This window comes from Scardinius erythrophthalmus (assembly GCF_964197995.2).
Source record: "Scardinius erythrophthalmus genome assembly, chromosome: 24".
Taxonomy (NCBI): domain Eukaryota; kingdom Metazoa; phylum Chordata; class Actinopteri; order Cypriniformes; family Leuciscidae; genus Scardinius; species Scardinius erythrophthalmus.
The window spans coordinates 18,823,110-18,845,986 of NC_138244.1; the positions used below are offsets into that span (position 1 = coordinate 18,823,110).

The window sequence follows — 22,877 nt, forward strand, 5'->3', positions numbered from 1 at the left end:
GAAAACTCGGCCATACAGCTGATCATAGCTGGACAGGGTGGGTTTTTATTTCTCATCTCCATAAATGTAGTCGTAAAGGGCAGGAAATAAATTAATCCTTCCTCCATGTCATCATGGAGAGCGCAGTTCATGGCTGCATAGCAAAGACAGACGTTTATTATGCTGCTTGCTTGTTGCTACTGTGTGCAATAGTGTAATTATTTTATTCATGCTTAAATATTTATTTTCAGAATTTACTTAAAGAATTTGAATTATGCTTAAATATTTATTTTCAGTAATTTTAGCACTGAACTTTTTTTTACTTGTTCTAGCCTACCTCACATGTTTTTAATATTTGTCAAATATTGTTTTTTTTTTAAGTTCAATAAATGTTCCTTTTTTAAATTGAGACTTGTAACATTTGTTATCATCATTGTGTCATTTTTATGATTTAAATTGAGTGAGCAAAAGCAGTATCGGCTCCAAATATCGGCCCAAGAAAATCGGCAGCCCGTATCGGTCATCGGCTAAGGCTGATGAAAAAAAAATCTGTATCGGCATCGGCACTAAAAAATCCATATCGGTCGATCCCTAGTCTGCGTCCTTCGAAGGATGCAACCTCTGAATTGGGACACAGCTCTTTACTGTCTTTGTGCAATTTCCTGGAGTCGAGGTGAACAGGTTTTTGACATTGCTGGAAAAAAAGTCGTTTTTACAAGTTCTAAGGCTGCTACAACAAGGACTTCTGAATAACACTTAAGAAAACTGTATTAATTGTACAAAGTATTATGTATATATGATATTAGCTAATATAATATTAGCTTATTGCAATGCTTGTTTTGTCTTATTTAAAAAAAAAATTATGTCATCTTGAGCTTGGAAGTTTTTTGAGGCCCTCTAGTGGGTCCCAATCCCCTGGTGGAGAACCACTGACATAAATTTTTTTAACATTTAAAATGTGTATATGTTACTGTAAACCTAACAATATAAACAACACTTAAAAAAAAAAAAAAACAGTATTAATTGTAAAAAAAAAATATAAGTTATTCATAAAAATTGTAATGTATATGGCACAGTCATGGTGAAAATAAGCTGCAGTGTAAACCAAACTTTATTCTGATGGTCAAAAGTCTAGATAAGCAAAATATGATGAACAAATGCACCTCAATTCAAGACTTATAGTTTGTTTCCTGTTCTGTAATACCTATTCAGGTGCGAAGAACCAGATAACTCAGAGTAGGGCTGTGCAATATGGACAATAACAATTATTTCATACATTTTTTTTTATTTTATTTTTTTATCAATATTGCATTTTAAAATAAATTTAGATTTTAATCACGGTTTTGAAACAGTATTTCCTTACACACATACGTTTCCTACTGACGATATTTGCGGGCACCATATCTTTGCATAAATGATATGTAATTGGCGTCGGCTATTTCTTTATGCTTTTTTGAACCTTTTTATATGTTGTTCAGTTCGCAAATTCCCTTTTTTATATATTTTTGTTCACGTGGTTTGGCATGTGCCATTGTATTTTATGTAAACATGCCCTAGACGGATGTCTTTAACAAGTGTGGTTCCGTCTTTTGCAGCAGCTCATGCATGCCATTGCGTTTATACGCAGCACTCAAGGTACAAACTTTTTAAAAATGCATCTATAAATTTGAGTCTTGTGTTTTCAACCGCAAAAATGCGCTCTGTGGGAATGTGTTGCCGCAACGATAGTTTGACATTCTTGAAAACTACCTGGCTCTATGATCTATCATCTCTCCTGTATCCAAAATATTCCCTAACCACGGATGTTTATTTATTTATCCTGTCCTGAATTCACCTTTCCTGTTTCTTTGCCTTCTTACATGTCTTCACGATAAAAATCTTTGCCGGAAAAATCGTGCTTTCTGCAGTTTGGAAATCGCGCATGCTCACTTCGCGATTTTATTACGATTTTGATAACACGCACAGCCCTAACTCAGAGTGCACTCCCCTTCCAATCACACACTCTTTAATGAATTCAGGACTAGTGGCCTCTGGGGCTCTGCTCTTTGCTATTGTTATTACTGCAAATCACCACACCACAATCCCTTCCAGATGGCCTCATCTTCTCCCTCGGCCCAATTGAATTGCCAGTTTTTACGACTGCATCCCAAAGCATGTTTTCGTGCATCTTTTTGTCTACATCCGGAAACTTCTTGCTTTTTTTTTTTGTAAATTCAACAGCATAACTTAATATGACCACTGTTGTGGAGAGGCTCTGGCTTTGTTTAGGGAGTATGCCCTTGAGAGGCACTTTAAAGTCCAACGTTAAAAGCAGATGATGCACTGAAAAGCATCATGTCAGATTTCATGTCTGTTGCAGAGGCGGGACTGGCTAATTGGCTGATCTTGTTGAACTTTCTGCTAGGGTCACAGACAAGATACGTTTTTATAAATTCACTGAGGCAACAAAACTAGAATAGAAAAGATAAAATTGAAATGAATATCAAGGGAAATTATCAGCAAATAGGATTTGTCATCTTGTAGTCCTTGTAGAAGTTATGTCAAAACTAGAGATTTCCAAATGAAAGATTTGGATGGAACGAGTGTAGTATTAAAGTTATATAAACAGCTGCTTACCTCATCCTTTTTACAATTCCTCTGGCAAACCTCCACCACCCCAGCTCCACCTTTTAGTCTCTATGATTAAATCAATCCCAGGGGGTGGTGTTTAAGGAAAGAGTTTGGGATTCTTTTAGTTTTTAAATGTAGACAGCAAATCAAATCTCTTTACCGTTTATAATTCTTAAAGTTCTGAACATCTACACTTATTGTTAGACTTAGATATTTATAGAATCTGTGTCCACAGAATTGTACAATGAATTTCGTCTGATAGGGCACTCATGCCATATCTGCGGTCCAGAATATCATAGTGACACTGGGATAGTCCACTAAGTACCTGTAATCACCTAGATCACACCCTAGAATCCAACTAGCAATAGCCTAGCAGCCAACCACATAGCATTGCGGTGGTGAGCTTTGGAAAGCCGAACTCTATTGACATTTAGCTTAAAATTACATTTGGTGCGTTCAAGTCCTACTGGGAAGTTCGTATTCTACTTTTGTCAGAGTAAGATGGCGGTGTACCGTCTCTTAACAAACTACACAAAAATACCTTTAAGTTTTTCTCACTGACACTCAACTTCCAGATTTTCCCACTTGTATTTGCGACTTTCTGGTGCGGTTCATGTGCGTTGAACTCGATATGCGATCTTTCCGACATGACTTGAATGCACCAATTTTACCTAATTTAAATCCATTCCCTAAATTTCCCATCACAATCATTCAAAAGTGTGAAAAAGTGCATAGAGTTTTGGTTAATTTTTATATTACTGTTGTGATTCCTGCTTTTCCGGTGTCCCCCAGGAGTCAATTATAAGTGCATGTAGAGAGTCACATGCTGTTTAGGGGTTGAGCAGTGTGAGAGGTGGAATGCTTTGAGCCTGGCTGGAGGTTCAGGAAGAAATGAGAGGTATTTTGCAGTGTCTGTCACGCAGGGCTAGAAGGAGAAATGGGAGTGCTCAGTGTGGATTTACTTAAAGGTTGTAGACAAGAGATTAAGGGGGCAGGTGGTACCTTGCTTTGTTTGCCCTCTCACAGTCTTTCTTGTTCTCCATCTCTCGGACTCAATGTCATATATGAGCCATTGTTGCCGTCATTTGCATTGTGCACACCAATACATCAGGAAAGTTAGACGATTGTTATACAGTTCAGCTCAAGGTTCAATAATGTATGAGAAGTGTCTGTGATTAAAAAAAAAGAGGAAAAATCAACTTGGCTCGTTTGTTTCATATGTTTTTTTTTAATATCATTTCAAATAGATTTATTCAAGGTTAAAGTTAAAAACTAAATATTACGTTTTTGGGGAGTTACACCATATGACATTTTACAACCTGAACTAAATATTTTCTATTTTCATAGAAAGGTCAAATTATATGATATTTTAAAAGACTTACTGACCTCATTAAAGCTAGTTATTACTCACATGCATTTGGCAAGTTTTAATTCTGTTCTCATGTGTATATGTGTGTGTGGTCTCAGTGGGACTTCTCATCTGGTACACAAAACCTCTGCATGTCCCCTGTGTGCCCTACTAGGAATGAAAGGACTATACAGGGCTATTTTCCCTACTTATTATTGAGTGTGTATGTGTGAGTGTACGCGCACGCAAGCTTGGTGACTGAGTGAGAACTGAGAAGACAGTGTGGAGCTCGTTCACAAGTCCATTATCAGAAAAAGATTAGTCCTCTCTGTCTTCTGTTGAAGTATTCCTGGCCCTGGCGAGATACTATCAGACACATCTTACTTTATACTCTACTTTCAATCGCTTCAGCTGGACTGTCTGATTGAGAATCCTGGCTGTTCAGAATGGTCGCTTTGATGGTCTTTTTAGTATTTACTTAACATTTAGGCTACAGTACAATCTAGTTTTATTTGATTCTATCATAATGTTTGATCTTGCTTGCGACTCTGATCTTTATTATTATCCTAATCTCTTTTGCAAGTCACATCTCTGGAATTAATCTGATCTCAGTTACGTGCCTGATCACTGCTCTGAATCTGGCTTCTCATCTGAGACTGATCTGTTGCGATCTCTAGTATGAATCTGATTTCTATTGTGAGCCTGACCTCTGCTACAAGTCAAATCTCTTATACAATTCTGATCTCAGTTACGAATCAAACCTCGGGTTTTAATCGGACCACAGTTACAAGTCAAATCTCTCTTCTGTATCTGATCTCTTACAGATCTGATATTTGCTTTGAGTGTGATCTGTTACAATCATCAAATCTCTGGTATGAATCTGATCTTTGTTGCGATTCAAATCTCTTATACACAGCTGATCTAGCTATGAGTCGAATCTCTAATCCGATTCTGATCTCAATAACAGTTTTGATCTCTGTTAGGGAACATTTGTTCTGTGTTATAAATGTGATCTTAGTTAAAAGTCTGATCTTTGCTTTGAATCTGATATCTTGTAGATCTGATATCTGCTCTGAGTCAGATCTGTTACAAGTCAAATCTCTGTTATGAGTCTGATCTCTATTGCGAGTCTGATCTCTTTATGAGTCAAATCTCTTATACAAATCTGATCTCAGTTGCAAATCTGATCTCAGTTACAAGTCTGATCTTAGTCGCAAGTCAAATCTCTGATACGATTCTGATCTCAGGTACGAATTAAATCTCTGGTACAAATCTCCTGTCAGTTGCAAGTCAGACCTCTGTTCTGAATTTGATCTCTGTTGCAGATGTGATCTCTGCCCTAAGTCTGATTTCTTATGAGTCAGATCCCTGGTATGAATCTGATCTCGGTTGCAAATCTGATTTCTGGTCTGAGCCTGATGTTGGTTATGAGTCTGATCTCTAGACTTGTTGCTGGTCTCAATTGACATCTTTGAACTGTACTGTAGGAGCAAATCAACCATACTACCATAATTCACAAAAGTTATACTTGGTCTCAGTCTCTCTGTAACCACTTTTCCTGCTTTTTTTAAACTTGAAGGTTTCTCTCTTGTGCAAAGATTACATTTCATAGATGTGATATTTGGTAGAGTTTGAGTGAGCTTAGGCTAAACACCCAGTTGGCAGTAGAATCTTTTCCTCTGCTCAGTATTTAAAGGGCAGTGCTGTTCTACTAATCTATTAACTACATTACAGACGCCTCTTGACAGTAAGGAGCTCATATTGTAAGCCTACACAAAGCTCTGATCTCTCTCTCTTATCTTCAGTGGCAGGCATATTTCATTAATCAGTGCTAGAGCTGAACTGAATTGCAAAAACTTGCATTCACATTTACTTATATTCCAGTTAATCCAGATAAAGCATGTTTTGACGTAGTAGTGTGGACCTCAAAGAATGAATGGGTATTGGGGTGGGCGATCTGACGATTTTGGGAAGGTCGCCCACCCCTAGATGGGTGCTGATAGTTTCAGAGAAATTGACAGATTTTTTTCTTTACAGGTGTGCTAGTGGGTGCTCCCATTCGAGCAGCAGTCACGATGGTGGCCCTGTCGCTGAAGATTTGCGTGCGACAGTGCAATGTGGTCAAGACGATGCAGTTTGAGCCCTCAACTCCGGTTTACGACGCCTGCCGGATTATCAGAGAGAGAGTTCCAGAGGCCCAAAGTGGACAAGGTAAGAGTTACAAAACATTCCTCCATGTTTCCCGCCATTTTATACTCTTCCACGAGAAATACAACCCCCTCCTTTGAAGTCAACGTTAAACAACATTTGCAATGCTGTGGCTCTGTGACACTATCAAAACATTTCTCTGTTTGTTTGAGCATCACAACCAGCCAGACACAACAACACAACTATCTAGACACAACAACACAACCATCCAGACAACAACACAACCAGTGGTGTGAGTTTAGAGATAGTACTATCTTTCTTTTTGGTGAAGTAGCTGTTCAAATTGCATGTAAGCTGAATTGTTAAAAATAACACCAGGAATGTTTATTTATCCATATTGACTAGAGACGCACCGGTCAACCGGCCATAAATCAGAACATATTTATTTTGGCCGATCTCTATTCCGGACTTGCGCACAAACTGCATTGCAATCATTTCCCAAAATGTCATTTTTGTGAAAATATTACAAAGTCTTTAAATAGCACATTAACACAGGCCAGAGACGGGACACACTGAAGACGAGACATAAAGACGAAAGAAGATGTGCCAGCAGAGTCACAACAAAGCTCACTGTTCGCAATGCTCAAAATATTGGAAGAAAAAAAGGTAACACTTTAATTTAGAATCCAATTCTCACTATTAACCAGTTGCTTATTAGCATGCATATTACTAGGATATTAGCTGTTTATTAGTACGTATAAAGCACATATTATTGCATTTTTCTACATGACCATATGCTACATGGCCATAGCCCTTAATCCTACCCTACCCTTTACCTAAACTTAACAACTACATTACTAACTATTAATAAGCAGTAATTAGTTATATTAGTAATTAGGCAAAACTTGTAGAAAATAGTTAGTTAATAGTGAGAATTGGACCCTAATCTAAAGTGTGACCAAATATGAATATAGAATTTATGGTGGGCATTTATATTAATGTTACTCTGAAGGTAACTGACTGTCTTCATGTAATATAATGCCGTATAATGCCTATTAAAGTAGTGTTTATAAGGGCAGCGCTGCTTTGCGTACAGTGGTAATTTAGGAAACGAAATTACTGCTGTTCCATAAGCTCCACCTACTGTCAGAGAGTGAATTTGCATTTTCATTCGGTCCGTCTGCTGTTTTTGTTTTGGGCAGGTGTGTCTTATGTAGCATAATTTCACAAAGCTAAAGTCAGACCATTCTGTTTTTGCTTTAAATCTTGAAATTAAAAAACAACTGTTCATGCTACATGTGTGTAGCATCTTTGTTTGAATTGTGATTACAATGCAGTGGTTGCCTCTAATTTCAAATGGTTAGAGATCATTTTGTTTAAGGCCGGTTTGGCCTGGTGTAGAGCAAATAAACAACAAGTAAGCTTAAACAAACAAAAAAGAAACCGGCAACTGGTATTTGCCATGAAAAATGATGATCGGTGCATCCCTAATACATCACTTTTTACACATATTCTAAGGAAAAATCTTTGGAATTACTGGGAATGGGTTTAAATACAGTACTAAATGTTAGAGTTTTTTATGTTGCTTAAACACACTAGGGGCAGGGGGTACAGTCTAAATTTCACAAAAATCTGCAGAGCTTGAAGAAGTTTGGATTTCAGACTAAATGTTTATACCAGCTGCTTCACATCAGCAGATTGTTTCTTTATCCATCATGTCAAAACTTGGGCGGTAAAGTGTTACACTATGTGCAACCTCAGCTGATCACCAGTTCTGCTTCAGACCGAGTCGGATAGATAAGTGCACTCTCTCTCTCTTTCCATCGACACTCAAGTCATCAAACCGCCACAAACTCAAACATTTATGCTCTCTGCTCGTGGGAGCTTGCAAAATGGACTTGTGTGCGCTATCAGCTCAATAGGAGTCATCACTTCAGGATGAGTCTACAGCTCTGCCACTCATTGTACATTCATTATACGCACAGCTACAGTTATATGACTGTCGTGGCCGCAATGAATTGGATTCATCTTATAAATGTCAATTGTTTCCTTTTGGAAATTGACGAATTGGTTTGTGGTTTAATGAAGAGTTTGAAATTTATCATGACCATATTTGTAGACCTAACAGGATCTCTTTGATTAGGTATCTAGTTTCATGGGGCAAGGAATTGTTTTAATTATGTAAAAAAATGATTGCAGCATCAGATTACGGGCTCTTCCTGTCCGATGATGACCCCAGGAAAGGAATCTGGTTGGAATCAGGGCGCACCCTTGATTACTACATGCTGCGGAATGGGGTAAAGCACGTTATTAGACGTATCTGCATTCTTTTCAGACTTTTGTAAAAGTTTTTATTTCCACTCTGATTTTAAGCTTCATTTCAGTGGTTATTCTTGTCATGTACAGGATGTTCTGGAGTACAAGAAAAAACAAAGACCTCAGAAGATCAAAATGCTGGATGGAACCATCAAAACCATAATGGTGGATGACTCCAAAACAGTGGGGGAGCTGTTGGTCACCATCTGCAGCAGGATAGGTGGGTCCTTCCTTTATCTAAATTTGACAGAAATGTTGGGCTTAGAAGGTACCAGGCATAGAATAACATACCAGAATCCATCCATCCATCCATCATATAAGTGTGTCCACCCATCCATCTATCTATCTATCTATCTATCTATCTATCTATCTATCTATCTATCTATCTATCTATCTATCTATCTATCTATCTATCTATCTATCTATCTATCTATCTATCTATCTATCTATCTATCTATCTATCTATCTATCTATCTATCTATCTATCTATCTATCTATCTATCTATCTATCTAAGTGTGTCCATCCATCCATCCATCTTCCATCTATCATCTATCTATAATATACGTTTGTCTGTTCATCCCTCCATCTATCCATCCATCCATTCCATGCCATCCATCCATCTTCCATCTATCATCTATCTATCATATAAATTTGTCTGTTCATCCATCCATTCCATCCAACTATCATCTATCTATCATATATGTTTGTCCGTTCATCCATCCATCCATCCCCTGTCTGTCTGTCTGTCTGTATTTGTATTGGATGTTTAATTGTGCATACTAATTTTCTTTTTTACATTTAGATTAATGTTTTTATCTAATGCTCTAAACTTAATCTTTAAAAACACTAATAATTTAATAACAGTTTAATGCAATCTTTAGCTAATCTCAAAGTAAATATTCATTTTTAATACTGTACTGTACATTATAATATTGTGAAGCCTAAATTCACTTGTAGCATATAAAATTATTGATTTTAGTTTTTAATGTTTTATTTGTAATTTACTTAAACTAAATAGTATACATTTCTAATATCTGCCATTTTATCGGTATCTGTCAGAATTGTAATATCTTTGCATCACTAGTAACAAGTAAACAAAATATATTTTATTTGTTCTCATCATTTCTCATTATGTGTATTAGATTTATTTCCCTTAAAAATCACATTTAAAAAAAGGAGGTTTTTTTCAGAGTTCAGATTTTTACAACCAGGAACAAAGAGTAACTGTGTTTTCAGAATTTCCTTTAGGCTTAATGATATTTGTTTTACTAAAGTTTCCCACAAAAACTGCTCAAAATAGACTGGAAGATTGACAGATAGAGAGTGCTGATGATCTCGTGCTCCACAGGAATCACTAATTATGAGGAGTACTCACTGATCCAAGAGCAGGTGGAGGAGAAGCGAGAGGATGGAATGGGAACGCTGAAGAAAGACAGAACCCTCCTGCGAGACGAGAGGAAGATGGAGAAGCTGAAAGCCAAACTTCACACAGATGATGATTGTGAGGCTCCTGGCAACTGTGAAAAAAACATTAGCAAACAGAAACAAACCTTCCTGCCAGATTTACACACACAGTCCAAATATTTTACTGATATAATAATTGGTATCATAGCCCCCCCCCCCCCCCCCCCCCACACACACACACACCCCACCCCACGTTGGTAATACACATAATTGAAAAAAGAATTATGTTGCTAATGGTAACAAGGCCAAATGTTTAATTTGCAGTGAACTGGCTAGACCACAGTCGGACGTTTCGGGAGCAGGGTGTAGAGGAGAGCGAGATACTACTTCTACGAAGGAAATTCTTCTATTCTGATCAGAACGTAGACTCTCGTGATCCAGTCCAGCTCAACCTCCTCTACGTACAGGTAAAAGATCATTTCTGTCCATCTCTGTCGCTTTTTTTGCTCTTTTTCTATTTTTCTTTGTCCATCATATCCTGTGTCAGGTTCTCACCAAAAAAACAAACAAAAAAATCAGCCAATCAGATCATATTTGATGTGAAATTTAGGCAAGGCAAGTTTTAATTTTTTTATTTTTACACCAATGTTTTTAACCAATGAGATTTCACTGTGGGTGGAGCTAGAATTTTTTTCATTTGATCTTAATGTCCTTCATGGCAGGTTATGAATAATATAATATAATATAATATAATATAATATAATATAATATAATATAATATAATATAATATAATATAATATAATATAATATAATATAATATAATATAATATAATTGGCCAGTGAGTTTTAGTTACAGTTCTTCACCCTGACACCTTTTATAATTATTGATAATTATAATAATCTTTTTTTTATTTACTTGTTGTTATTCTCTTTTACTGACAATCTGTCTGTCCTCTATCTGTCTTTTTATGGCTGGTTTAACTGTATTGCACCAGTTTGCCAAAACCTCTTCATCGCCACCTGCTCTAACAATTAATTAATTTCTCAGAGCCAGTATTGCACAGACATTTAAGTGTTTAAATGTTGTCATTTTAGTTTTATGAAAGCAGTGAAATAGTCCTTTGCATTTGTGAATGAATTATTTGTCAGCCTAGAAGGCAATGCGCTTATCTTCATAGCTGCTGATTTGTCGATTTGTCTTTTCCTCCCCATAGGCAGTATGAATAACATTTCTCTCACATCTCTTCCTAATTAGGCACTTTTTTTTTTTTTCAGATTGCAATGCAATGCAGAATCCACAAATAATCAAAACATAAATCGTTTTTTTTTTTTTTGTCTGTATGGGAATTTGAACCAGTGAGATTTCATTGTAGGCGGCACTTTGTTTACTACTTTACTGACTATAAGTAAAGGCCTGTTCACACCGGGCCTACGTTTAACGCCTCGTGACTAAACAAAGGGCGCCAATGTGAGTGTGCACACCGACGCGAAAAACGGCACGCGTAAAAGCGTGATTTTTTTAAAAAACGCGTCGGGTTCGTTTTTTTGGGCCTTAACTTTGCAACCATATGTCAACTTGTTCTACTTACCCAAACTCTAACACCTAAAGGCCCGTACACACCGGGACGAATATCAGCGCGCGTTATTCGCCAGCGTTTCTCAACGCGTTTTTTGTGTTCACACCCAAGCGATTTTCGCTGACGATGAGCAGAGTGAACATGCAAATTCATTCCCTGACATTAGATGGCGCTTAATACCACTCCATAACAGTTCTCTTTTATCAAGATTTTTGTAGTCGCTGTCGCGTTTGTCACAGTTCTTTATGTTTCGACACCAACGAGACCAGCAGCTCTACATTCATCTTGCCTTGCATCTTCCTCGTCTTATTTCTTCCCGGCAGTGTTTAGACGCTACTCGGCATATATCTTCTTCGGCGTTACGTTTGTGTGCTCGGCAAGACCGTTTTGTGTTTGAGCGCCCCCAAGTTGTGTTTTACTGTAACTTCAGAAGCTCCAGACACGTGAGCAAAAGCGCCAGTCTCATTGGTCGGATAGTTTTTGACGCGGCGCGTCAAACCAAAAAAACGAACCCGAGGCGTTTTCTAAAAAATGTCGCTTTTACGCGTGTGGTTTTGCGCGTCGCTGTGCACACTCACATTGGCGCCCTTTGTTTAGTTACGAGGCGTTAAACGTCGGCGAATATCGCGCACGAAATTCGTCCCGGTGTGAACAGGCCTTAACAGTCTACTAGTACACTAATAAGAGTTATTTGGCATGTTGCAAAGTTACTTATAGTAAGTAGAGTGTCTAAAGTGGACCATCGAATAAAATATAACCTTATTTTTTTGCATCATGCTTAGTTTACACATGCTTTGACGCCTTGTCCTAATTAGGCACTTTTTGAGTGTTGCTTTTGTTTTTTGTTTTTCTATAGCAATGCGTGTGAAATTCCAAAAGTCATGGAACATATTTTAGGTTTATTATGTATCTATGTGGGAATGCAGCAAAATTAATTATCACAAAACAAAACGGATAAAATATTCTTTACCAGGAAACTGAAATTTATTGTGTGATGTTTTATTGCGTCATGCTTCGTTCACACATGGTCTTACATGTGATGTTGTCACACATTCCAAACCAAACATATTTCGTTTTCTCTCTGGTTTGAGTCATAAGGACTAGTGTCACAAAATGGCCAGCGGGTTTTCATGCATACATGTTTATGTATGTAAATGTGTGTGGGAGTAGTCTAGTGCGAATGTGTGTGTCCACTCAAGGAGCTCTGCACTAGTGCGTGTTTTCCCTCAAGGCCGTGAGGCTGTTGTAGAAGGCGGGCCTCTGGAGCACATGGTTCGCTGCAGATGCATTAGTGTGTCTGCCTGAGGAGTCCAGAGCAACTGCCCGCTGACAAACACGCACATTCTCAGTCACCTGCACTTGTTAGCTTATATAAAATAATGTATAAGCACTTATTTCCTTGTATTTGGTCAGTGTATCTGGGTTTGAATGGAAAACATGGAAAAGAAATGGCTGTATCCTTGTAATTAAATGTTTGTTTACAATATGTCCAATTTTCACATACATACATCTCTTTAAAAATACTGTGGCAGTATCATGTACACTGGTATTATGATTACGTGTGCTTAAAACCTAACCTATGTAACCTACATGCTACATTGTATTACCATGTATGTTTGTTTAACCTTGGTACATGTACAGAAAATATGATATTATTACAACAGTACCATGTTCAGAAACATGATAATACTGTGGTTATCATATTCATTTTAGCATATTATAGTATGTAAATAGTACAAGACCAGTATGGAGTACCTCAAGGCTCAGTACTAGGACCGTTACTTTTCACCCTGTACATGCTACCCTTGGGAGATATCATAAGGAAGCATGGCGTTAGCTTTCACTGTTACGCTGATGAAACTTAGCTCTATATTTCTTTGCGCTCTGACGAAACTTACCAATGCAAAAAATTAACAAAATGCATAGTTGGTTTTAATTATTGGACCAAAAACCTCAGCACGTAATAACCCAAAATACGGTCTAACATTTGATGGCTGCTATAATTAAAAGTCACATTTGATTAGCATCTAGCATCTGTAAAACCACATTTTTCTGTCTTAAAAATATAGCTAAATATGCTCTCATGGCAAAACCATGGTAACACATTCCCAAATACACAGCATCAATACAGCACCTTGTCAAAAAACATAGTATTAACATGGTATTTTTCTAAAATCATGTAATGTCATGAAACTTTGATATTTGTTTACCATGCATCTAAAACATGGTATTTGCATGGTTCTTTGAAGAGTTCCATGGTACCTTATACATAGTCAAAATACCATTACCATGGTACTTTGATTATCATATTCATGAAATGTGGTTCTACCATGTCCAGAAACATGGTATTGACATGCAAGAAGAATTGCATGGTATTACCATGATACAGTACATGTCCAAAAATTGGTATTGGTATTGGTACCTTGGTATTTACATTGTATTCTACAGTGCTTTGGCAAATAATACCGTGGTACCTTTTGTAAGTGATGGATACAGTTCTTTTTTTGTATGTTCGTGCTGTTGAATTGGTGCACATGAGTCAGGACACACACATATAGAGTAACACTTCTCCTCCCTTTCCTCAATCTCCCTCTGTCTCTCTCTTCCTCTGTAGTAAACACACACGCCCCCGTGAAATTCTCTGACATGGTGCCACACACACCCACATACTTTGAGAAACAGAAGAGCGGCGCTCACACACACACATACACACACAGACCATTACACATGTATGCGCTCAGGAGTGTTTGGCAAGCTGAAGGGGATTTCTCTGCTCCGTACTGGGGGTGTAACCACGTCGTATCTGAGTTTGTCACGATGTGTTCCCATAAACCCTCACTGGCTGTATCTGCTACTGTTACCATGTTGATGTCATCTGAGAGCGATGCGAGATGATTGGTGGGTGTCCTGAGGGCGTCATCATAAACATGAACTTGTTTATGATGATGTAAAACTTCCATGACCTCATTCCTCATTCACACTCAGATGTCTGCATCTGTCCTTTTAATTAGTTTATCCAGATTGTTTGAGAAACTAGACTAATAGACGCCACTTATTTTGTAGATACTCACTTGGCTGGTGTGTAGATATTGTACTAAAATTTGGTAACACTTTAGTATAGGGTTCAATTTTCACTATTAACTAGTTGCTTAGTAGCATGCTTATTACTAGGATATTGGCTGTTTATTAGTACAGTAATTAGTACAGTAAATAGTTTATTGAGGCATCATAGTTAATAGTTAGTTAATAGAAAGTATTGGACCCAAAACTAATGTGTGACCTAAAATTTTTCTCCAAACTATTCTCCGGTGTATATCAGGAGACACTCGAACAGATGGGCTGCCGCAGGCCGTCTGTAATATTAGACTGCACTCAGTGTCACCACACTGTTTTATTGAGACATTACATTGTTCCAAACTCGTATGCTGTAATTTTATTGTCGAGCTCAAAAGGAGAGTTCTTTAATGAATCTTCACGAAACAGTTTTCCAAATAACAGGGTTTCCTTGTCAAAATTCTCAGTTAAACCCCTTAAACTAAAAATGTTCATGAAACGGAAGTTGTGATCATCTTTTGTTCCCTATCACGAGGTACGTCTGAGTGAAATGCCTTTCTGTAGCAAGAACAAATGTTGGGCGGGACCACACACCTTCTGTAACATCTTTGTTAGCACTCTTATTACATTCTGTAACATCTGCTCTTGTTTCCTGTTTCTGATTCAGGCCAGGGATGACATTCTGAACGGATCCCACCCCGTGTCCTTTGAAAAGGCCTGCGAGTTTTCTGGAATTCAGGCACAGATCCAATTCGGTCCCCACGTGGAGCACAAACACAAGCCAGGATTTTTAGAGTAAGACCAAATGCCCTGTGGCTGCGGTATCATATGCAGCCCATTCAACACTGTCACTGTAACACGCACACAAAACACACTCTCTCGGTTGTTATCTGATTACATTTTAGACAATTATTTGTAAGAATTCTGTGATGTCTGGAAGCCTTAAGAATCGGTGTGGGCGTACGTTATGAAGATGTAATTCCCGCCAGGATGACCTCATGTGTTTTGTTTTGCTCTGAGGGAAAATGTTTGTGTAGTATGAGCGTAAACATGTGAAATGTATTTGCAGCCTAAAGGAGTTCCTACCAAAAGAATACATCAAGCAGAGGGGGGCGGAGAAGAGAATTTTTCAGGTACGTGACCCTCTGTCGACTTTACTCCAGGAAAACATAATATTAGGCCCCCTCCATGATAAGATACTGAATACAGCCTGCAACCATTACATTTTCAAAACCTAGTCAGTAAAATGAGCTGCTTAACCTTCAAGAGAATGTGGATTCCAGGAGGTCAAGCTAAATATTAGATGAATGGTTTAATTTTACGTGCATGATATGCGACCCTGTTACTAATATTTATAACAAATCTAAATACAATCTAAATACTATTGTTGTAGTTGTTGTTTTTACACTGATTTGTGTTTCCCCCCTAATTTTACTATCAAGTTAATATCAACATTTGATTTTCTACAAAATGTAAAACAATTCTACAACCAAATGCGTAACAGGGTTGAAATTAAAGCTTAAATTTCGATCTGGGATCAAAGCTTGGTTTGTAGTTATTGATCCATTTTCTATCAATAAAAAGACAACAAATTTTGTTTGATTGATTTATTTGTTTAAATAACTTGGGTAACAGGGTTGAATGTTTGAGTTGACAATAGCTGTAAACATTACAATAGTTGTAAAGAGATCCAAATTATGTAATTTCTCGAGTGTCACAATTTTAAGGAATGTTCCATTTTTTAATAGGGGGAGAAGTCACGTGTTATAAGGCAACATATAGGATACATCTAAATATTATGTTTTTGGTAATTAAAAAGAGATAATGATAACACTTTAAAAATAAGGTCTCATCTGTTAACAAAACTAACAATGAGCAATATATTTTTACAGCATTTATTAACCTTCGTTCATGCTAGTTAATGAAAATGTTTATATATATATATATATTTATTTATATATATTATAACATTTAGATAAATGATGTTCAAGTATTGTTAGTATTGTCATTGTTAGTTCATGTAAACTAATATAGGTAACCAATGTTAACAAATGAAACTTTATTGTAAAGTTGCCAAGATAATTAATTACTTTGTTTAATTAAAATGGTTTTACTTAAATGTACAGAATACCAATTCTGTATATATTGTTAAGATAATAACTTTAAATTATTTTAATTTTAGAGTATAGCTTGTGTATATATACAATATATGATTATTCTCTTTATTCAGCTTGAGAAAAGCCTTCTGCTTTCTGACATTAAATTTGTTTTACCTTGAAAACAGAAACGGGAATTATTTAGAGCACACAAATGTAAATTAAAACCTGATTAACCTGATAATGTAAAATACTAAGTTGGATTGTAACCAAAAGGTGCCTGGTTCAAACTCCATAATGGCCTGGAAATGTTCTTGATCTAATCTCCTCACCAGGATCACAAAATCTGCGGTGAGATGACGGAGATCGAGGCGAAAGTCAAGTATGTGAAGCTTGCCAGGTCCCTACGCACATACGGAGTGTCGTTTTTCCTGGTGAAGGTGAGTATTAAAAAGTACAAACTCTAAATTATGATTGGACGAGTCATGTTTGAAGCCTTAAAATGCAGATAGACTGTGTGTGCATGTAGCCAGTTAATATTACACAACAGGAAGATGTTAAGATTTATTATCCTTGTATTATTCTGTGCCACACAATTTTTTTCTCTCTCATCACATTCAATTCAGACTGCAAGCACACAAGTCGAGCAAAATGTAATTTCTTTTGTTGTGGCGCAGCTCTGAATAGCGATGCAGGAAACACTGGAATGTACAATAAACCAGCAAACAGAGTGATCGGAAAGATGATTAAATAAACCATATTATCAGTGCTCTCAGAGAATACAATCGCAGACACAAAAAATATGCAAAACACATGGGTGTTTTCTTCAACTACACATCAACTAAGGGTTTATATCTTTTTGAAACTAACTAAACCCTTCTCCCACACCCCCTATTTTGGCTAATGGGGCATAAATGACATACCCAAAATCAAAAGGTTGATGCTCTTAAGTAATTTTGAATAGACGCATAACCAACATATATTTAGAAAGCCAACACTTGAGACTTTACAGTTCAAAGGGCCCTATTTTAACATTCTAAGCGCATGGTCTAAATCTCAGGGCGCAAGCACTCTTAGGGCGTGTCCGAATCCACTTTTGCTAGTTTAACGGGGAAAAATGGTTGGCGGTCTAAAAGGGTTGTCCCTATTCTCTATTCCTATGAGTAATGGGTGTGTTTTGGGCGTAACGTGCAATAAACCAATCAGTCTCATCTCCCATTCCCTTTAAATGCCAGTTGCGCTCGCGCCATGGCGGATTCGCTATTTACATAGTGGAATTTGCAAGCGGAAAAACTGAACGCTTCTTTAGAGAGCAATTGCGCATTGTGGACCCACCTATTGGCGCATTTTACTAACGTGCTCCAATAACCAAAAAAAAAAGGTCTGCGCAATTGATTTTAGACAGGTTTCTGTCGTCTCAAAATAGCTACGCGCCGACAATGCGCCTGAACACACCGTGTTTTCAGAACCAGCACGTCCATGGGCGCACAAATGGGAGCAAATGCATTTGCTATTTAAACAATGTGGCGCAAGACGTGAAAATGATAACTGCGTCAGGCTGAAACTAGCAGAAAACATGTGTCGCGCCTGGCGCCGCATTGCGCCGGGTGTAAGGTAGAGCCCCATGACTCAGAATTACTCAGACTCTTATTAATATGGAGATATATAAGCTCAAACATAAAAACAAAAATATAAATATTAACAAAATATATTTTAAATGTATAGAAATATGATGTGGCTGTAGTGTAGCTACTTAGAAACACAATGATGCTGAAGCCACAAGTGTGGTCATGCTTGAGGAAGATCATGTCATGTGCGTTTTTAGAGAAGGCTGATAAGATGCTATTAAAATATTGTATTGCCCTGTAAACACCCACTTGTAGTATATTGTCTAGGTCTGGTGTGGCGAATGGGGGCATTCATGTTTCTATTGTTCTCACTCGAAAAACCTTTCACACCTCTGACCTGATCTTGATTATTCTTATGCTTGTATTCAGCCATATTAGCCCTTATTCTGGCATTATATGGCTTGCCCATCGATCCCACTATACATTAATAATACTAATATATTATATAAATTAATAATATAGATAAGTGCTGCCAAATCGATTAATCGTGATTAGTCTCATCTAACATAAACGTTTTTGTTTATATAATACATATATATTTAGTTTATATTATATATATATATATATATATATATATATATAATATAAACTAAATATATATATATATATATATATATAAATTGACTACAGAATGCTGCAATTGACCAATCATAATCAAGTATTCAAGAGAGCCTTGTAATTAATTGTTGGAAAGTAAGCCTGTGTATGTTTATCCATATACAGGGTTCTTAGAAAGTGTTTTCATTTATTCCAGTTCTGTTTGTGTTTTTTAAGACTATTAAGCAGTTTTAATCTGTATGGCACACAGAGGAAGATTTACAAGCCGCTCACTCAAGGATCAGTTTCAGGTCATTAGTGAAGTGTTGCTAAGTGCCCGGTTTCAAATTAATAGGGCCTAACAATAGATTGCACTGCTTTGAATTAGCAAAAGCACCGCACCGTTCCTGACTGACGCAGACGATTAGACAATGAACATTTACCAAAAAAAAATCTATATTTACTCACGTTGCATAAACCTCACCCTTGAAAAGCGATGTCAATTGTGCATGAGGGCCCTAAACAATATCAGCGGGTCTTGCTGTTATTTATAATTCCCTCTTATCAGAGGTTGTGAAAACAATAGTCCTGAGATGTTCGACACAAGAGGTCACTTAAACGTTTAGTGTTGTTATTATGTATTTGTGTGGCGGTCCGAGCCATCTGGCAGGATGCCATTTGCAGGCAATTGTTTTGGGCCGTGTGTGTGTGTGTGTGTGTGTGTGTGTGTGTGTGTGTGTGTGTGTGTGTGTGTGTGTGTGTGTGTGTGTGTGTGTGTGTGTGAGAGAGAGAGATAGTCAAAGGGAAATGGCAGAAAGCACCATGGTCAAGTGGCACATTAGCTATAGCTTTCAAATGAGATGTCAGTATGCAAGATTAGGATTGCTCTAGATCATAGAATGTTGAATTAGTATGCCAAAAGTGCCTGGATAATGTTGTGAAAATATATGTATGCAAGTTTTTTGGGGGCTACTATTATCTACTATTCTATGTGAGCCTCTTTCTGATCCTCTAATTCGGTATCAAGGTAATACTGTATGATTTCGTATATCAGATTTCACACATAAGTCGCCATGACAGGTATTAAGGAACAAAGAATCTGGAAACTATCTAATTTGAAGTGTCTTTTTTTTAAAGACTCTTGAATGCAAATGAGTCAATTCACATGCATCCCGAATCATAAATGTCACTTAAACGTCAGTTAAATGCTGTTCTAACATATCATCAACATCAAATAGACATTTGGCTGAAGTACTGTATGTGAGCTAACAGAGTATTTCAATAATTGCATGCTGGATTACTTCAAAACTACTTAAAGGGATAGTTCACTTTGAAATAAAATTTTGGTATGTTTTAGCTTACCTCAAGGGCATCCAAGATGTAGGTGTCTTTTTTTCCACAGTAGTTTCAATTTTGATATTTTTAGGTCAAGCCGTTCTTGTCTGACAGTCATATCACGCAGGTCTATGGTCACCCCCTCAAAGAGCATGCACAGAGTCCAAATTAAAACAATTCCCCATCGTCAAAATGAAACAATTCCCCATCGTAAGTACACATTGATGGCCTAAGACACGAAACGAGCGGTTTGTGTGAGAAAACGAACAGTATTTATATCGTTTTTACCTCTTATAACACAGCCACGTCCAAGTGATCTGAGGGCGCGGGCGCTTCCTGCTGTGTGACGTGTACGCAGACTGGTGCATAGATATATATACACTAGATGTCGCATTAAAGACATTCGTTCCAATGAACTGCCGTAGCCAAGGCGACATCTAGTGTACATATATCTATGCACCAGTCTGCGCACACGTCACACACCAGGATACGCTCGCGCCCTCAGATCACTTGGACGTGGCTGTGTATAAGAGGTAAAAACGATATAAATACTGTTCGTTTTCTCACTCAAACCGCTCGTTTCGTGTCTTAGGCCATCAATGTGTACTTACGATGGGGAATTGTTTCATTTGGACGATGGGGAATTGTTTTAATTTGGACTCTGTGCATGCTCTTTGAGGGGGTGACCATAGACCTGCATGATATGACTGTCAGACAAGAACGGTTTGACCTAAAAATATCAAAATTGAAACTACTGCGGAAAAAAAGACACTTACATCTTGGATGCCCTTGAGGTAAGCTAAAACATACCAAAATTTAATTTCAAAGTGAACTATCCCTTTAAAAACCCAGTGAGATTACATGACAAGCACAGTTTTCTTTACCGTGTTGATGTATTTCCTGTTGAAACAGGAAGTTTAGACAGAGTATATCGAAGAGCTCCATTTTTTTAAACAACCAATGTGTTTTAGAGTGGTCACAACTGTTGAAATTTTTGAAACATGCAAATTGGAGACAGGGGGCGGGGCATTCTCATTGTAAAGAGCATTTGATTGGGCGAAAAGCGCTGTAGTGCAGGATGAGTCATCAGTAATTTTCACCTGTTTACCTTGAGCAGAAAGACGAAATGACTAGACTTTTAAAAGAACATTTGCTAAAAGTACTTTTTTGATTTTTTTTATAGTATAATATAATATTCCAGAGGGCCAGTGCAGTGTTTATTTTTCAAACATGGAAGCGAATAAACAATCCGTTATTCTGCTGAGGGAGGGAGTTGCAATAAGGACATTAAACCACACACAGGGTGACACTTCTTTCAAAATGATTAATGAGAAAAAAAAAATTAGTAATTATATAAATAGAGAAATAAAAAGTCCGCAATCAGCATCCCATTGTATATTTCAGTCCTCGCCACACAATACACAAACGCCATGTGTTATTTTTCAACAGGAGAAGATGAAAAGCAAGAACAAGTTGGTCCCGCGTCTGCTGGGCATTACCAAAGAGTCAGTGATGAGGGTGGATGAGAAGACCAAAGAGGTGGTGCAGGAGTGGCCCCTCACCACAGTGAAGAGGTGGGCGGCTTCACCCAAGAGCTTCACACTGGTACGTTATTCACTCCATTTAACATGAGTCACAGTGTAACTGGATTGTTCCTTTGACTCTTCAGTCACTTTATCTGCCTATATGTTCACTATGTTTATTTATTTGCATATACAGTGGCTCCTATAATGTATTTGGTTTGTACGCTTAGGGCCAGATTTATTAAACATGGCAAATTAGCTTGAGAGCACAATCCCATAAAAGCTCCGATGGGAGTGGAAAGTTCTGCGTGTGATCGACTGACGCACATGAAATAACACTGATCAGATAATTTCTATAATGACCAACGCAATCTACCAGTGCAAATTGTCTGGTTTAAAACATGCTTTTTTGGGGCGGTAAATAATGGTGCAAATACCAGTAAACTGACTAGCGCAAACCTTAGTAAATCACCTTGCATGATTCATTTAAATACTCTCCTCCCATAAATTTTGTGTCTGAAAGAGAAACTCCTACAAATGCATATGCAATAAGGTCAGCCGCAAAAATAACTGTTCACGCCTTTTCATTGCTAATTTTTCATTGCGTGTCTTTAGTAAATCCTGACTATAGTTTTTTAAAGCCAAAAGAGGGTTTGCACCGACGCAAGCTGTTAGTAAATCTGGCCTTTAATATTGTCTGAATGCCATTGTCAGTATCTGCAAACTAATGTTTGTTAGTGTGACTAAAGTGTCCAAATACTTTTTGGGCCCATTGTATGTTATTTTGTACTTTGTATTTAAATCATTAAACACAAAATTTAAATAAAATGTAATATAATATAACTTATAATAATAATAATATTATACATGTATATATTAATATATGTTGTTTCTATATATATATATATATATATATATATATATATATATATATATATATATATACAGCGGGGGAAATAAGTATTGAACACGTCATCATTTTTCTCAGTAAATATATTTCCAAAGGTGCTATTGACATGAAATTGTCACCAGATGTTGGTAACAACCCAAGTAAGCCATACATACAAAGAAACAAACAAAAATAAGTTCAGAAATTAAGTTATGTGTAATAATGTGAAATGACACAGGGAAAAAGTATTGAACACATGAAGAAAGGGAGGCGCAAAAAGGCATGGAAAGCCAAGACAACTGCTGAAAACTTACAGTAATTAAAAAGCAATCCAGCCCCCTGTCAGTGGAAATTAATAACAGCTGGTTCAGTCCCAAATGATGGCCTACAAAAAGGTCTCATTGCCAAGGTGTCACACAAGACACATCTCA

General features: G+C 37.2%; 1 protein-coding gene across 1 annotated transcript in view; it reads left to right on the top strand.

The window, feature by feature from the left end:
- tln2b (talin 2b) overlaps positions 1-22,877 on the top strand; it is a 155,797-nt gene that overhangs the window by 61,218 nt on the left and 71,702 nt on the right. Inside the window, exons 2-10 of the mRNA XM_081356466.1 lie at positions 5,975-6,148; positions 8,285-8,382; positions 8,492-8,621; positions 9,751-9,903; positions 10,131-10,273; positions 15,106-15,233; positions 15,508-15,571; positions 16,870-16,974; positions 21,484-21,639. Coding sequence (XP_081212592.1) covers positions 6,013-6,148; positions 8,285-8,382; positions 8,492-8,621; positions 9,751-9,903; positions 10,131-10,273; positions 15,106-15,233; positions 15,508-15,571; positions 16,870-16,974; positions 21,484-21,639 — 1,113 coding nt within the window. The 5' untranslated portion in view covers positions 5,975-6,012. The remainder of the gene's footprint in view (positions 1-5,974; positions 6,149-8,284; positions 8,383-8,491; positions 8,622-9,750; positions 9,904-10,130; positions 10,274-15,105; positions 15,234-15,507; positions 15,572-16,869; positions 16,975-21,483; positions 21,640-22,877) is intronic.